General features: G+C 36.8%; 1 protein-coding gene across 5 annotated transcripts in view; it reads left to right on the forward strand.

The window, feature by feature from the left end:
* The window catches only part of GLCCI1 (glucocorticoid induced 1), a 46719-nt gene that overhangs the window by 8808 nt on the left and 18974 nt on the right, over window positions 1–18937 (forward strand). For 3 of the 5 annotated variants that reach the window (XM_088150630.1, XM_088150628.1, XM_088150626.1), the window contains exons 2-4: window positions 1605–1756; window positions 15037–15123; window positions 16917–17030. In XM_088150630.1, coding sequence (XP_088006756.1) covers window positions 1736–1756; window positions 15037–15123; window positions 16917–17030 — 222 coding nt within the window. In that variant the 5' untranslated portion in view covers window positions 1605–1735. The remainder of the gene's footprint in view (window positions 1–1604; window positions 1757–15036; window positions 15124–16916; window positions 17031–18937) is intronic. The other 2 variants (XM_088150629.1, XM_088150627.1) reach the window with 1 other exon arrangement.

Consider the following 18937-nt stretch of genomic DNA (forward strand, 5'->3'; position numbering starts at 1 on the left):
CCAGACTGGAAAAAGTTAAACTATTTCAAAGGCTTTGGATTCCACCAGTCCACTGTCAGGCAGATCATGTATAAATAGAGGCAATTCAATACCATTGTTACCCTCCCCAGGAGTGGCTGACCAACCAAAATCACACCAAGAGCAAGGCATGTAATACTCTGGGAGGGCTCAAAGAAGCCCAGGGTAATGTCTAAGGAACTAAAGGCCTCTCTTGCATTGGTGAGTCTCAGTGTTCATAAGACCACCATCAGGAGAACACTGAATGACAGTGTGTGCATGGCAGGGTTGCAAGAAGAAAGCCACTACTCTCCTAAAATAACATTGCTGCCCTTCTGCAGTTTGCAAAAGACCACGTGAATAAGCCAGAAGGCTACTGTAAGAATGTTCTGTGGATGGATTAGACCAAAATAGATCATTTTGACTTGAATGAAAAGCATTACATTTGGCAAAAGGCAAACACTGCATTCCAGCATAAGAACCTTACTCCATCTGTGAAACGTGGTGGCATTATCTTGATTTGGGCCTGCTTTGCTGCTTCTGGACCAGGGCAGCTTGCCATCATTGAAGGAACTATGAATTCTGAATTGTGCCAGCAAATTCTATAGGAGAATGTCAGGGTAGCTGTCCATGAACTGAAGCTCAAGAGAAAGTGGGTCATACAGCAAGACAACAACCCAAAACACAGAAGTTGTACCACCAAAGCATAGTTAAAGCAGAAGCAAGCTAATGTTTTTGAATGACCTAGTCAAAGTCCTGACCTTAATCCTATAGAAATGTTGTGGAAGGACCTGAGGCAGGCAGTTCATGAGAAGCCCACCGACATCCCTGAGTTGACGTTGTCCTATAAGGAGGAATGGGCTAAAATGCCTCTAAGCTGATGTGAAGAACTGACAACAGTTATCAGAAAGTTTAGTTGCAGTTATTGCTGCCCAAAGGAGGCGCACCAGTTATTGAAAGCAAAAGTTTGCATTGTTTTGCTGCACACAAATATGTAGCTTTGGATCATTTTCCTCAATAAATTAATGTTTTTGACTCATTTGTTTAATTGGATTCTCTTTATTTTGTTTCAGGACTTGTGTGGAGAACAGATTATGTTTTAGGTCATATTTATGCAGAAATATTGAAAAATCAAAAGGGTTCACAAACTTTTTAGCATCACTGTAGCATAGACTCAAACCATGCCATCTAGTAGAATTATTTTTCCCTAATAAAACGGGTAAAAAGGTCAGCCACATGAAGACTTGACGTAAAAATTGGGTTGTTTGGTTTATCAAAATGCCTATTATCAAAAGAAATAGCATAGAAGCTTAGATTTTTAAAAGAAGTATCTAAAGAGGGAAGGATGATAAATTTCTCAGTTAAGTGTTTTTCCCCAAGTTTATCTTAACCATAATCTGGTTGTAGCAGGCATGATATTTCTTCTATCATAATAATACTTCTAACTGCTGGAATTCCTTTACTGAGAGAGATTTAAAATGAAATTGCTTCTGAAAGAGATTGTTGCTCATTCATGGATCTTTTGTGTAAATTGTCACATTGAAAACAAGGATGGAAAACTATAACCCTGTACTTGCAATCTTGCATGTAACATATTTTTATTTCAGTGGACAGGCCAAAAGCCCAGCAAATTAGAACATCTAATACCATAAGACGGACCTCTTCGTTGGATACAATAACAGGACCTTACCTCACAGGACAGTGGCCGCGAGATCCCCATATACATTATCCTTCATGCATGAAGGACAAATCTACTCAGGTAAATCTGAGAAGCCCATCACTGTTACTTAACTGCTGTCTAAATTCTAATGATGCAAGATATATATGTGATAAATATAAAAAAAAACCTGGGTATGGAGGGTAATAAAAAAACAAAGATTTTGAAGATGCATACTGTTCTTTATGCTGACTTCTTGCTAAACAGAAGCGCATTTCTGTAGTTTATGCCTGCCTTTTCCATTCCTTTCTCTGTCTTTCTCTTCTCATTGTTCCATCCTCATTACCCTAGCTATATTTGATAAGGAAGAGGCACAGCTGTTATATTATACATTTGTCAGAGTACAGTGTTGGAACACTAATTCTCTCTTATGTCCCCACTACTGAATATTCCTGCCTTTCAGGCATGGTGTGAATGTATCTTCCAATATTTTTGGTGATATGAGAGCAGATACTCAACCATTTCATAACAATACCTTTCCTGTCTGTACAGTTACAAAATGACAGACTGTAGTGCATTGGATCTTAAGTTTTCATAATATTTCTTAAAATTATTTGAGTGGTTCTGTGGACAAACTCTAAACTGCAGTAAAAGAGCATTTGGTTTATTAATTTGCTTCATGGTCTTAGAGCTTTCTGCTCATTGAAGGGCAGCTTCATCCAATTATGAAAATAATTTAACATTTGAAGCATGATTAAGTCAGACATGGATATATAATACATATTCTTAACCTAAATTTTGTCTGCTTGTTCAGATTGCATGGTAGTTACTGACCTTGTGAACACACTGTCTAAATCAGCTTTTCTCAACCTTTTGACCCTGGAGGAACCCTTGAAATATTTTTCAGGCCTTGGGGAACCCCTGCACATTCAGGCTCAAATATAGGCCAGAAGTTACAAAATTACTGTATTTGTTTCATGTGTATATGCTACTTTTAAGGGTGTGTACAGTTTTTGAGCGATATATCAAACTGTCATGAATGATAACTGCAAAATACTTCTCAGGGACGCAGATGACGCCGGCATGCTGAGTTGGGTTGGCCAGCCTCCACTCCTCTCTCTGTACCACCAGCACCTTGTTCTCCAAATCCAGCTTCTCCTTTCCTGCCCCCCCTTCCACCTCCTCTCCAAGGACCCCTTTGTAAAACTAGAGGGGGCTCATGCCTTGCAACCTCCAACACCTCTCTCCCTAATATTTGGACTCCTCATCCTCTCCTGAACTCTTGGCACCTTGATGCCAAAGCCTCCACCACCACCACTTTTTCCTTTCCCCCTGCCTTTGAGGGTGGCTCCTGATGCCGCTGGTGCCTGGGCCTGCCCAGCCCCACATCTCCTGCACCCACTTTGAGACAGAACCCCCTGGACCACTGCGCCTGCACAAAGGCAGGTGCGTACCAGTAAGAAGAGCCCTGGCATAGAGGCCTCTCTCGCACTCTTCTCACCACATGCTGCTCCTCCCTCCTCTCCTCCAATCCCCGCCTCCACCTGGGGTTTGAATGTGCTCTGGCGGGCCAACCCAGTGTTGGAGATTGGAGGGTTTTTGTTTTTTATCTCTGCTTTTTTTTAAACAAACCATGATCTCCCAGAGAACCCTAGTGACCTCTTGCAGAACCCTAGGGTTCTGCAGAACCCTGGTTGAGAAACCCTGGTCTAAATGATGAGCGTGTTACAATATTGATAAAGCAGTTTTTATATTAATAGAGGACTTTCTCATACATTCCGTATCTTCTTTATGTGCCTGCTTTTTTTCTGTGTGGCTCTTGATACAGCTCTAAACAGCACAAGCACAAGATGGAGGAACAAGATAGATGTCTGGTTGTTCTTTCAGGAAGCAAGCTTGAAAGGATGTTGTTCCCTTGCTATGATGTTGACTTGTTTTGTTATGAGTTTGATGTAGAATGTTAATCGTGGGTACAAGTCTTTGGAAAAATACCTGTACTGTTGTCTGAGAAGAGGTCTTTTTTGAATTCAGAAAACATGTATTTCTATCTTCTGTTAAATTTTATCTATCTCTCTACCTATCTGATAGAAAAGAGAAATATGGAAGAATAGACACTGGATTTTGGTAACATACTTGACAGAGTTAAGATAGTGGATTGTTTCCTTTTTCAGCCAGGGTTCCATGAGAGGTTGCTAGGGGTTCTGTGAGAGATTGTAATTTAAAAAAGAACAAAACAAAACATTGTTTTAACTTTTGCTGTGCAGTGTTAGTGCTCACACTAGTGGGTATTTTAAAAAGTGGGCTGCTGGATTGTTACTTAGCTGTTGTTGTAAGCATTGTAAAATGTGGATTGTGTGAGTTAGAAGAGAACTGTATTTTGAAGTTTTTGTATTTTTTGTGATTCTTATGCAGGGATTTCCTGCAACCTGAAAAGGCTTTTTCTAGGGTAAAATGGTTGAGAAAGGCTGGTTTAGGTCATTATATTTTATTGTCCTGTTTTAAGACCTCATTGAAAAGATAGGTATGAACTTTGATTTTTTTTCTATTAAAGGAAAGTTAAATTATCCATTAGGGATGAGCATTTTTTTTTTTCAGCCTTGGAATGGAACATTTTGTAGCATTCTCCTCCAGACCATGCTGTTCCAGGAGTATTTTGAGGTGATCCAGACGTGTTGTTTTGGATGAAACAGGCCTGCTTTGGCGCCAGACCATTCCAGCAACTTTCAGACTACTGCCAGTTCAGTGGCTTTACTTTAAAAAACTGCCAAACTGCCCCAAAAACAGAATATACTGAGGGTAAACAAAATATTTTAGAGTTCACTGGAATTTTAGTTCCCAGAACAACAAATTTTGCACAACTCTAATTTCTATTCCAAATATTTTTATTCAAACTTTGGCAAATGCATAGTACTAAAATAATTTCTGCCTTAACATGATAACTAGCTTAAATCAAGTAGTACCTGAACAATTCCTTTTAAGAAGTTAGCCTGAATATATTTAATTATGCACAAGATGGACAAGGTGAGACAGTGCACATTTGTCCCACATCTTCAGTCCCTAACCATTCTGTGTGGAGCAACAAGATTTGGGGAGAGAAAGTTCTACTTGTTTTCACTTGAACACATGTAGGATGTTCCATGCTTTGGGGACTGTATGGTTGAGGCACTACATTTTCTCACGCTTCTCAGTAGTCTGTATTTAAGTGAAATAGATAGAATCCTACTTCCTCTGCACCTTGCACTGCATGGGACAGTTAGACTGAGGGATGGAGCAAGTATCCACAGGGATATTGGGGAGAGTAGCACCTGAAATTTCACATATGTAACAGAATTGGTCAACTTGGGTAGAACAGATTAATGTCTGTACAGTTCCTCTATATGCTGTGAACCTGTTCTATTTGAATATATTTGGGAAACGTGAGATTTTTGAGGACAGAAATGAAATTTAATATTTCGACTCTTACTCTCCTTTTGGTGAATTATTTCTGTAGGTTTAAAGTTGATGTTAAAGCGCTAGTAGTGCCTTTATTTGTCAGGTAAACTAAAATTGCTGTAGATCTTTTCAAATCTCAAAAATACAAAATATCTCCATAAAGAAAAATATTTTATGATGTAGACCGTAATTGATATGACAGTTTTTAACTTTTAAAAATACTGAGATATTTAAGACTATCTAATTTTATGAATTTGTCTGACTCTTGAATAATAGTTAATAGGAGAGCATTGAGTTGAAAGTACTATTGCAGTAATTAAGAATAATTTATTAAACTTGTATGCTCCCCGACTATCAACTACTGTGGGAAGCTCACAACACTTAAAGAAATTACAATAACTGAATAGTTATCCACTTTCCAATATATGCATTTAGGCAGTTTTTTGTAAGAAGAGTTTCAATCAATTATTGCCTACTTTGGATGAAGCCACATTCACTTTTTATTACTGGTTGGTTGGTTATAGCTACAGATGTGTTAATGACTATTACATTAATAGTTACTACTACTATTAGGGGGCATTGAATTTTGAATTGAGTTTCAGGTTTGGAGAGAGTACATAGCTCAGTGATTTAGTTTGCATTCAAAAACTCTTAGGTTTAGTCCTTTGCATTTCCATTTAAGACTAGGATGGATACCTGTGGCCTTCTGAGCATCTCTCATTATTAGCCAAACTGGCTAAGGCAACTACAGTTTGCAGTTCAGTATCATCAAGAGAGTTATAAGTGCCCCATTCCTGAGCTAGAATAAGGTCAGGATAGTGCTGCCAGCTAGAGTAGACAATATGTACAGGTAGTCCTCGCTTAATGACCATGCGTTCAGCGACTGTTCAAATTTATGATGGTGCTGAATGAAGGGACTCACAACCTGTGCCCAAAGTTATGGCAGCCCCCCCCCCCACGGTCATGTGATTGCAATCTGGGCCCTTGGCAATCAGTTTGCACCAGTTGCCAAGTGCCCCACGATCATATGATCGCCATTTGCAATCTTCCCTACTGGCTTCCTCAGAAAGTCAGTGGGGAAGCCGGCAGGGAAGGTTGCAAGCCACTGCCGCCTGCTGAGAGAACTCCCTCTTGTCTGGGGGATGGCTGAAAGAGCTCCATGCTGAAATCCAAGTAGGATTTTAGCATGGGATATTTTTAGCTAGCCCCCAGAGATTTCAGCATGGAGCTTTTTCAGCCAGCCCCCAGAGATGAGAGGGAATCCTCTCAATCTTCCATGCTGAAATCCAAGGGAAGGTTGTAAGCCACTGCTTCCTGCTGAAAGGACTCCCTCTTGTCTCTGGGGGCTGGCTGAAAAAGCCCCAAATTGAAATCTCTGGGGGGTGGCTGAAAAAGCCCCAAATTGAAATCTCTGGGGGGGGGGGCTAGCTGAAAAAGCTCTGTGCTGAAATCTCTGGGGGCTGGCTGAAAAAACTCCATGCTGAAATCCAAGCAGGATTTTGGCATGGCGTTTTTTCAGCCAGCCCCCAGAGATTTCAGCATGGAGCTTTTTCAGCATGCCCCCAGAGATGAGAGGGAGTCCTCTCAACTCTGGGAGCTGACTGAAAATGCCCTGTGCTGAAATCCAAACAGGATTTTCAGCACCAGAGTAGAGAGGCTACAGAAGCCTCTTGACTCTGGGGCTGAAAATCCAAGCAGTTCTGAGGCCCTTGTGCACCCCACCTGCTTGCAACGTCCTGCCGACCTCTCCACGGACTTGATTGTGGGAAGCTGGCAGGATGTTGCCTTGCCTAACAACCCGCAATTCTCGCTTAAAGACAGCAGTTGGGAGTGCCGGGATTGCGGATGCTAAGCTACGCAGTCACGTGATGATTCACTTAAACACATTGCTTAGCAACCTAAATTCAAGTCCCAATTATGGTCATTAAGCGAGGACTATTTGTATGTCCTCATGTTAGATAACTTCCCACTTAGAATAATATTTTTCATTTAAAAAATACTAGAAACGAACCCCCCGTATACCTTTGGTCTTTTCGATCACTTGCCAGCCCAGGTTGTGTTGGGTTGTAGCATGTATGTTGCAGATCGATTATTTGGATTCTTGATATTTTGATGGACAATAAATAAACAATCTTTAATATGCTATAACTTGTACAGAAATTATGATAAGCCTACATTTCTGTGTGAAACAAAACTCCATTCTTTAGAATGCTTAAGTTTATTCCAGTAGGGTATGGAAACCTGCCAGTTTGACCACATACTTTATAACTTGGGGGCACATGTCATATTCATTGACTCTGATGAATTAAACAAGTGACCGTTCAATAACAAAGGAGCACAAAATGCAAACTTGCAAAAAAATCAGCCAAAGAGATTTTAATTCATTTTTGAGAATGTGAAGAAATTCTCTATATGATAGAATTAAATCAGAATCCAGGCTTCACTTCCAAACATAGAATTTCTTCAGTAGTTAAATAGGCTCCCTGAGGCACTCAGTCAACAGAGCTAATTGTTCATCTACATTCTTTCCCTTAGCACCTACTTTAGCAGGCATTTTAACGGCAGCAGGTGTGCCCTGCCTCTGGAAAGAAACAACCCAGCTATCCAGTGCAGACTCTACTCATTGCTAAGGAGTTGGTTTTTTGCTTACAAAAAAAGTGCTTAATAAAAAAAATCATTATGCTATACCTAAGTACAGTATTGTACTTGTGACTTTGGCATTATATATAAATGTGCACAAAAATACAACACAAAGCACAAAACTGCCCTCCCCCCCCAATCCTGTTCTGCAACCAGTGAGCAAAACAAATTCAGAAAAGCTTACAGCAGAATGGAAAGCAGACACCCAGAGATCTAGCCACAGAAGTTAAATAGAATCAAAACTTAATGGCTCAGGAAGATGAGAGCATAGCTCACTAATGCTCCCAACATAATACAGAATCTTCAGTTTTGGCATTTTTAAATGACCTATGAAAGTTCACTACCACAACATAGGACAGACAGCTCAAATTAAACTATTGTTTTCTTTACATTTACACAACCTCAAAAGTATTAGCAATACTTGTATGGGAAGAATCATAATGTGTCTGTACAGCACATGCACCCGTTCATATATATTTGGTGCCTCCGTCAGTTTTGGACTTCTAGCGACTGCCTGAATAAGTCCCTGCAGTTTTCTTGGCAGGGTTTTTTCAGAAGTAGTATGCTATTGCCTCTTTCCTAAGGCTGAGAGAGAGTGACTGGCCTAAGGTCAACCAGCTGTCTTTGTGCCTATGGCAGGACTAGAATTCATAGTCTCTTCGTTTCTAGCCTGATCCCTTAACAACTACACCAAACTGGCTCTCTACCCATTCATTGCCTATCTGCAAAGTAAAACACAGTTGAAGATACACGAGTACATTGATATGTACTCTAATTTCCCCAAAGATTTTTTTTTTAAAGTTACTTGGCAGTCAGGTGTCTTTGAGCAGTTGTCTTCTTTGGGTTCCTATGCTATCTGCTTTCTTCTCAACACTTCACTCACATATCATTGTATCCAATCTAAACCAGTAGAAGTAGGGATATGAGTCCTTGTTGCCTTACTAGTAAGGATGGGAGATGTATGAAAAAACAATTCAGTTGAAACCACAAAACAGCAGTTAACAGTTCTTAGATTAGTTGAAGACTTAAAACAACATTTGTTTGAAATAACCAAATGTGTGTTTTGTTCCAGTCTCATTTCAGAATTCGCATGATTGGCCTTGAGCTTGGAATATTTGAACTGACTTTCTTGACATTGGAATGTTTTGCACATCCCAATTGCATAGCCTTTTTAATAGAATATTAAAATGTTAATCTGTTGTTTTACTATGAGTATGAGTATTTTATTACTGTAAATACAGAGCACATTGGTAGTAATATCCTAGTGGGGATACGAGACTTACGGAAATAAAATTGAAAATAAGAATAGTTTCAAAATAGTTGAAGGTTATTTTGTTCTGTACTTCATCCCAGATGTATCTTATTTGGCATCTCTTGTTTAGTGGTATCTAAAAATTTGTATGTAATTCAGTGTCTGAATAGACAGCTTCCTCTTTCTAATCCAGATACTTTATACAGCATCATCTTGCTTAATATTGGAAGAAATTACACATTTTAAAGCATGCTTTTATGTACAGAAGTACAACTTTTCTGTATAACTTTTCTGTACAGAATTAATTGTAAGGAGGAAAACACTTATTTTCAAACACAGTGTATAAGTAAGATTCAGTGGGCTTTGTATGCAATTCTCTTGGTACTACTTGATGAAGTAGTTGGATTATGTCATTTTTTTAATTATATTGCTGTCTCAACAAAAGCAGTACTAATTCTGATGGTATGTTAGTTGCTGTGGGGTTTGGGGAGTGGTATGTAATATGTTTCAAGCCCAAAGTGCTCCATTTTAAATTTTGAATATTCTGGTCTTAGTTTGAAACAGCTGTTCCAATCTTACCAGAAGTGTTCTGAGCTTAAAAGAGCCCCATTTTGAGCTCAGAACACCTGTTTCAAAACTAAACAAAGCTGTTTTGAGCTTGAGCCACTTTTGGAGTGGTCATAATATGATAACTTCAGAATATTTCCAGTTCAGTTGGAACAACCTATTTTGAGCTCAAAATAACTGTTTCAAATGTGAGATGTTTTGCATACCCTTAGGTTTAGTTTCTGATATCTGGGGACTTGTCTAGAAGTTAAAAGAAGGATGTTTCAAGAGACACATTCATACATCAATAAATGTGTATATGTTGCCACATCATTAGCATTACTGAGTTCTTAATGGTTAGGTGATTGACTTTTTATGTAGTTCATAGATTTGTATTTAACCCATAAAAAATATCCACGCTGCCCATGAGCAATGGCATATACAATAAAAAAATCCACATAACAAGCAATAAAATACATAAAATTCCAGTAAGAATAGATAAACACATTAAAATATGAGTATTGCAGAACTCACCTAGTCCAGTCCAGGAGAACTGCAAGTCATTTCAGAGGCAGTATTATTTTAGTTGCTGCCCACATCATCAAATATGGGAAGAAAATTTCCGGAGTGTTAGAAATTGATGCAGGGGTTTTCAAACTATGTTCCTTGATTATTTAGTTTTTAAAATATCCATATCTTTGTAGCTTGGGGACAGAATGAAATAAGTTTTATAGCAATAGTAATTCCAAGGATGGGAACACTTGTCAAATGTCTGACAGATTGATTTAGGGGTATGTAATGCTCAAAAATCATAAGTGCTTGTAAGAGTGATGACACTGCTTTCTGAAAACAGTACAGCTGATCATGGGAAATGAAAACGATACACAGCTGGCCTTTTTCATAAACTCAGTCAGTAGGTGACATCAACTAGCTGCTGCAGATCACAAAACATCACAGTACTGCTCAAAATGAGAGACTGGGGAACGAGTTGGAGTGGATGGTAAAACTCAAGACCTCTCTCCACCCTGCAGTATGCTACAGTTGAGTCAGTCTCTGGTGGTCTGATTGTTCGTAAATTTTTGTAATAATTGTATTCTGTTTCTTCTTAATATCAAAATATCCAGAAATAATTTGAATTATTTTTGAATTGGTTGTAGTTCTGCACCATATACAACTTCTCTTAAATTTATAGAGAAAATTTAATTTGTATTTAATGATTGTGACATATAAGGTACTTAACATTTAGAGAAAATGGTAAAGAGCACTGCTATGTGAATTGAATTGTATGATAACAGAAATCACCTCATAACTTTTAAAGTACTGTTCCCTTGTTTTGGAAGACAGTTTTCTTTCCAAGGGGCATCATTCTTCATTGATCAGTCTGTCTGCCATATATATAATAATACAAGTGGTTGTTCAACATGAATAGCCAACTGGATGCCCTTCATATTTTTGAGCTATAATTTCAGTCAGCATGCCAGTGGTCAAGACTATGGAAGTTGTGGTCAGGAAATGTAGGTAATGAACTGTTAGCCTGTCTTTTCTTATAGGAATCCATTATAATATGCAATTTCCCCCAAACATTCTCTCACATAATTCAGCATTTGAGTCATATGCAAATTTAATTTATCATTACAATTTCTGTTAAATAAATTAATTCTTTAAAGTTTAACAAATGTATTATTGCTTAAGTTTTGTAGTGGGAATTAAAATGAAAAGTATCAGTAGGTGCCTTCTCTGAGACTAGTTCTATCATTAAAAATAAAGGAATTCTTACCACCATTGAACAGTGCTTATAATTTGCAAATTTGTATATTAGTGTTTGGCAATTTGGGCCAGTCACACACATTTAGCCCAGCTAACCTCACAGGATTGTTGTTGTGGGGAAAATAGGAGGAGGAAGGAGTATTAGTTATGTTCGCTGCCTTGAGTTATTTATAAAAATAAGAAAGGTGGGGTAATTTTTTTTTAAATTTATTCTTGAGTACAAAATGTTTTGTGAGCTGCAGCTCTTTGGGAATAAGCTCTCTTCCTTTCTCCTTATTCTAAAGATCAAAAGCCATTAGTGTCCTGTATCTTGACAATGCAGTAAGTTAAAGATGGGGTGGGGAGGGCGCTCTGTTAACTGCAGAAAGCATATTGGAAACTATTAAAATATCAGAATCCATTCTGATTCATCATATAATGCCATTGCTGTGGTATGTGGCTGTCTTAGTGCCCCAAAATCCATGAAGGTGACCATCAGAATCCCTGCAAAAGTTGTTGCCAAGTTGTTATTTTTAATGTATAACATAAGCCAACTTGTAAGCTTTAATGTAGATACTTCAATATATAGTGAGTAAAAATGAATTGTGTTTAATTATATTTTGATTTTAATTTATTTAAATCAAATACAGCTTTTGTTCTGGTATTGCCTAGTTCTTTACCTTGATGCTGTTCATTTTTCAAAGTTCAGTTTCCAGAGAGACCAGATGTGACTCAACTTGAAAGAAGCTGGTCATCCCTGCCTTAAGAAACCTTCCCCAACCTGGGCACTCTCCAGATGTGTAGGTTAACTCTAGAGTCTTTGGTGCTCTCTGAGCTTGTTTGCTTGCTTGCAGACATTTCATTACTCAACTAGATAACATCATGATGTTACCTAGTTGGGTAGTGAAATGTTTGCAAGCAAAAGAGCACCAAGGACTTCAACCCTGAGCAGCATATATTCTGTTCTATTGAGGGCAACTCTTAAAGTTGTTACCAATAGCTATGTTGGCTGAGAACTTTAGGAGTTGCAAAAATGATAGAGATACAGAATTTCAAAGGTGGAACTGATAGCTGATCACATTAATGAATAAAGTGATGTGAAAATTTTTTATGGCCCTAATTAGTTTTTGAAAGTAACTCAAACTGACAACTCAAATTGAAACTGACAAAACTTAAGAACTGTCATGAAATAATACACTGCTATCAAAGAATCCTCCTGCTGATCATATAAATACTGGAGTTCTGTTTATGTAACAGATAGTAAAAGAAAACTATACGGTACATACCTGAAGTAGGGAATTAAAATATAAAAGCGTCAATTTGGATATTGGTGCAATGGAATTATTCTTATCTTTATATTTCTAGTGTATTCTAGTTTACTGCAGTTCAGGATTAAAAATGAAATAGCTTCAGAAATCGTGATTTGCACTTGCTTGTACTACTTCCTGTTTGTGAAAGTTAATATTACAGAACTGTTAAACTGTTCCCTGAACAGCTATGCCAGAAGTCAATAGCATTTGATACCTTGCTACTTCTTGACCTTCTTTGCTATGTGACTCATTATGGGTGAATACTTGTTGCTGCAACTTTTGAATTTAATATGATTGAAAATATTAACAAGATGGTAGGGATGCTTATGTATTTTAGTTGTATCTCTAAAAATTACCAGAGTCAGGTGCAAAATAGTGACTCTGGAACCTTATAGCAATTATAGATTATCCAGGAACCCATCAACAGATTTCAATATACTTTCTGCTGCCCTTGTTATGCAACAGTTAGATATATCTTGTATTTATGCTGTTTGATTTCCTGCATTCTTCTTTCCTTTCCATTCTTACTCAATATCCTATTGCCACTATGTCTGTGCTGGTTCTTTTAATAGACTTATAAGAGAGAGAAAAAGAGAAAAAGTAAGCCAATTCATAAAAAGACTAGCATGCTTCATGCGTTACTTAGTTGGGACAGCAGTGTTATTCTGGTTTCTTTTAAGTTTACATGTCCTTTTATTATCTGCAGAAAGAAAAATATTGGAGTACTTTTATTGTTGTAATGTATCTTGCTATAGGTATCAATCAGTATTCTCCCCCAAGAGGTGTGGCAGGCCCCTGCCCTCCTGGTTTTCTGGAAAGGACTTAAGACCTGGCTCTGTCAGCTTGCATGGGGCAACAAGAGTTGTAATCAATCCTGGGGGTGGCTGGCACCCTAATGACACTCCCGGAGCCGTTCGCCAATTTTATCATCCCTTGGAATTTATTTATTTATTATTTAAGATGGTTTTATATTGTATTTTAATTGATTTTATCTCTTCTGTAAACTGTCCAGAGTTGCTTTTTGATGAGATGGGCGGTGACAGATTTGATATATAAATAAATAAATAAATCTAGATATTTGCTCTTTGTCATAGACAGGCTATTGTATATGTTTGTTTGTCACAAGATAGAGGAATTTGAGAGAAGGTGATAACAGTCTTATTTCGGGCAACATTTATGCACTTTTAGCAAGTATGTGAATACAAGGCAACTTTCTGTGTATTAAAACAATTCTAAGTATCATTTGTTATAAAAGGAATTTTGAGCATGTTGACAAATATGTAGGGTATTTATTTAGAAATATAGTTCTGCTTATTTTAAACTGACTTGCTAATTATTAAAGTGCTATAATCCAACTGTTGGATTTATTACTTGCTGATGGATTTAATTTGGTATCAAAAAGCTCTATATAATCTAATAATTACATTGAAAAATATAAATCTTCTAGTGCATAATCTGTTTTCTCTCATTTCCATAGAGTGCCTTTGGTGTTCTTTAAGTCCTGCCTGCCTGCCTGCCTGCCTGCCTGCCTGCCTGCCTGCCTGCCTGCCTGCCTGCCTGCCTGCCTGCCTTCCTTCCTTCCTTCCTTCCTTCCTTCCTTCCTTCCTTCCTTCCTTCCTTCCTTCCTTCCTTCCTTCCTTCCTTCCTTCCTTCCTTCCTTCCTTCCTTGTCAAAGAATCTATATTGTGTGCTTAAGAACATTATTTGTGTACTTCTAAACATGTTGCACCTTCGTTTTGAATTTTTTCACATATGCTTTTGTTCATGTGGCTCAACTTGCCTTTGCAAGCCACATGTTCAGTTTTAACAGATCCAGTATGGGAAAAGTAGGGGATAAATTGAGAATTTGGCTTGCAGGTATTTATATTGCATAATTTGTTGTTAGGAATTATGTGATTTAAATTATGGTAAATTCTTAAGCATGTATTTTTATATGATTAAAACAATGTGCTGTAGTTAAAAAGAAAGTGTAGAGAGAAACCTTTTATGTGCTTTTTGGTAGAGAATTGATATGGAGTGACATGAAGTATAAAAACACTGATCATCCTGCACACTGGACTGCACGTGGCTCTCAGAACACCCATGTCATGAGCAAAACGTTTATTACTATGGCATAATTCTAGTGTGTGTTCTTTTTAATAAAGTTGACAGTTGAAACGAATGTATTTAGCCTGTGAGACTTACTGTATCCATATCCATTTAACTGCCACCAAAACTCTTTCTCTCCAAAAGAGTTGTACATTTTTGATCCTGCCATTCAAACAGTATCATGTCTCTAGAACATCTGTTGTGACTTCCATAATGAAAAGGGTTGCCTTCCCCTGCTTTAAGGAAATGTTCGCAAAATGCCTTTAAATCAAAATGTAATATAATTGCTAAATAGTATATGTTTGACTAACAAGTGGTAAAACAAAGAATAAGTGCCAAATTATACTTGTTGGTTTTCATCCATTTAGACACCTAGCTGTTGGGCAGAAGAGGTATTAGAAAAGAGATCACATCAGCGTTCAGCTTCATGGGGGAGTGCTGATCAACTAAAAGAAGTAAGTGCTTAACAATTTGGCAAAGAGCAGCAATCCCTCATGTCTCACAGTTAATAGTAAATGCAGTTTATTTATTGTACCCCTTTTTGTGGGAGTGCACTCATGCTCGTGCTTTCTGTCACATGCTGCTGGTTTTAGGACTTATGTCATGTGAGTGATAAAAAGAACATTGGGTAGTCAGAGTAGATCTCTGTGGTAAGACTGACACACAGGCAATATTGCACTGTTACGTTATCAAGTGCATTGTTCTGTACACAGATGTGTGATAAAAATTAAATCAGCCCCATTTATGTGAACACAGAAATCTCTGAAGTGATCTTTAAAAAGCAGCATAAAATTTACTGAAGTAGGCTTTCACAGCTGGTATCTGTTGGGCAGTGTTGGGCTTCAGAGTTTAATGACCGAAGTCTAGAGAACACATTTCCTGACATTTCGCCAGCAACTGTGGCTGGCATCTTCAGAGGCAAGCAGGTCCTAAATAAAAGTGGCATAGCAGACCACTTTGCCTCTGAAGATGCCAGCCACAGTTGCTGGCGAAATGTCAGGAAATCTGTTCTCTAGACCTCGGTCACTAAACCCTGAAGCCCAACACCGCCCAACAGAAAAATCTCTTCTTAGACATTCTTGTGATCATGGCTAAGCACAATTAACATTAGACCCAGTTAATGTTTGTGAATCTGAAACTAGAAGGCTATTTCATTTATTTGCAATGTGATGTTATGAAATTGAAGGAGTTAAAAAAGAACAATAGCGACATAGTATAATGTCCAAGATCAGAAGATAGCGTCCATTTAAATTGTTGAATAGATTCAAAACTAAAAAACTTGAAGAATGGTGATGAAAAATGAAAGGTAATCTTGAATGCATTTCCATCTTTTTATATATAGGGCCACAGAATGTGTGCTGATTTTTTCCCCCTTCAGTTAATATGAGTACCTCTTCAAAAAAAACTACAAAATCTCTGGAACCAAGATTCTGATAACTGGTTAGCTGTTGTTGCTACCTGATTGTTTTAAAATTAGTTTCAGTGAGCTATTTTAATTGACATATGAAAATGAACAGTAGCTGTCATTTTCTTCTAATAAGGTAGTTTTGATCCCGTAGTTGCATTACAGAATAGTAAACTGGTATATTTGAGAATGCAGTGTGTCCTAAATAAGAATACAGGTAGTCCCCAGTTTAAGAACGAGTTCCGTTCCCAAGGTCTGCCCTTAAGTTGAATTACCATATAATACTCTATAAGTAGTATTATGTAATTAACTCGAACCATTGTGTATTTAACTCAACTCATTGTGTATTTAATTCAAATTTTGCTACAGTAAGCTCCGTTCTTAACTATGGGTCATCTATAATCCAGGTGTTTTTAACCTGGGGGCTACCTGTATAGTAATGTGAGTATAATACTTTTTTTAAGGGGGGTGGTCTGGGAAAAGAAGATATGTTCAAAACTTTGGGGAAAAAAATAAGTAGTTGATAAGGTATATAAAAGATATGAATCACTTCATTATATTAATTCACTATACTGAAATAAGATACGATTCTGATTCTCAAATAGCTTCTTTTCAGGAATATGTTAAGCTGAATTTATACAGTTATTAACTATTTAAAAGAGTATTTAAATTAGGATTACTATAAATTTTATGGAACAAATTAATTACAACCTGTACTCATCTCTAGAGTGTGATATTGTTATTTTGTATTAATTCTACTGCTTAAAGAAGAGTCTCCCATACTCCAAGCTATTGTCTATTTTATTCTGTCTTTTATTTGATTTTGTCTCTTTTTCCCATCAGATTGCCAAACTGAGACAACAGCTTCAACGCAGTAAACAGAGTAGTCGTCACAATAAAGAAAAAGAGCGTCAGTCACCTCTCCATGGCAACCATATAGCAATCAGTCAGACTCAGGTAAGCACCCCACTAGGTTGTTCAGGCAGAATTTTTATGCCAGAAAATTAGAAGTAATGTATTTTTTCAGTTCTGTATTCCTGTATACCATCTAAAGATATTTTTATTAATTCTAGGGAAAAATTACTCCAGTACAGTCAAGCAGTGAATAGAACTAGAAAAAAAATATTAAGAAATCTTTAAAAGCAATTAAATCTGTAACTGATGTTTAAGTAAAGCTTTGAGGTAGTTAGAAATAAGCTTTAGGTTTACATACAATCTCTTTATTTGAATCCATTTTAAATTAGCTACTAAAATCACCCAAAGAATTCTGTTATATCCATTATCAAGGAGATTTTACTGTTTTATACTCCTATAGAATTGTGATCTCCAGCTCTTTTGTCACTACATTAGTCTAACATTTTATTTATTTAAAAGATTTGTATAGCCACCTATATCAAGAAACACAACTCTGGGCAGCTCACAACAGCAATAAAAAGTTTTTAAGGATCCTTTTTGTGTGGATAACTTGACCACATGATTCTTGAAAATCTTTGAGAATTTATATAAAATATAACTTTCCTTGAATGTTTGTTGCGGATAATGTAGATAACTATATCAACAAAGTCACAGCAATAATTTGACTTACTGATACATCCCTTTTCATGCTACTTATTCATATTGATCTCCAGTTAGGCTCTAATTGGAAGATGGAATAACCATTTAGAACTATGGTATGACTGTTACCTCTAATTACTAGGTTGGTTTGTTTTTGTGTGTCCCCTCCACTTAGGTTTGTTTATATATAGCATAGCAGATCACTCTGAAGAAGTGTCATAGTTGTTGAAGTTCATGAACAATTTTCCATTTTACTGCAGAGGCATAACTGAATTTTACTCTATAGTTACATAATTTCTGTCAAGGATTTCCATTTTTTTTTCTCAGAAAAGGTCTAAATTAACTAGTTACAGAATAATAGCATTCATTATGTGTGGAGGCATAGGTATTTTCATGGAGGTGTTTGAGCGTGATATAAGATACAAGGGTTGAGTGTGTGTGTGTGTGTGTGTGTGTGTGTAGATACTTATAAGTTCATTTTATTTATATGTATATGTAACACTTCTGGAGCCATATTGGAGACTGCAGATGTAAAAAACATTATTTTCGGTGCACCTCTGAGGAAAAATGCTTTATAAATTAAGTTTGGTATCCTAAAACAATCTTTTTCAGTATAGATATTACCTATATTAAAGAACTGAATAGAGATGTCTATTATATTAAAGACTATATAATTTATGTCCATATTTCTATTTGATTTCAAATGTAGAATGCCAGATTTCAGAAACTTACAGTAATATGATTGTTCAGAGTATTTATTTATGCAATTTATATAGCTACGCATCTTGTAACAGGAGTTATCTTGATATGTTTAATAATTTTATGAACTGTAGTATAATTATGTTGTTTGAATTATATCCAAGGTCTTACTCAGTTGTGTATTCATAAACACGCATAATACCACATCCACCAAATATCAGAAAATGATCACTATTTGTCTTTAAAAATTTTTTTTTTAATGAAAAACATAGTAATTATATGAGGAGTTGTTTCACCATATTCAGTTGACTATGTTTTCTTTTCTTTATGTTATGTGTAGGTCATACTTATATCTGAAAGTGATCATTATGTATTAATAATCTACAAATGCCTAAATGTGGTGCTTTTGTGGAAAAAGCTATGCCATTGCATTATTCCAACATATCTGAAGTTCTCTTTTCAAATTTGTTAAAATATTAATTCAAATATGTATTTAGGTTATGATATCTCGAATCATATTTGAAGTTTGATAGTGTGTGAATAGAATAATTTGAAGATTATTGTACAATTGTTAAAGGAAAGAATTTGGTTTTGGTTTGCCTAACATAAAT

Source organism: Python bivittatus, unplaced genomic scaffold (genome assembly GCF_059951505.1).
Source record: "Python bivittatus isolate LINGU-HERP-01145 unplaced genomic scaffold, Pbiv_v1 ctg000610_np1212, whole genome shotgun sequence".
Classification (NCBI taxonomy): Eukaryota; Metazoa; Chordata; class Lepidosauria; order Squamata; family Pythonidae; genus Python; species Python bivittatus.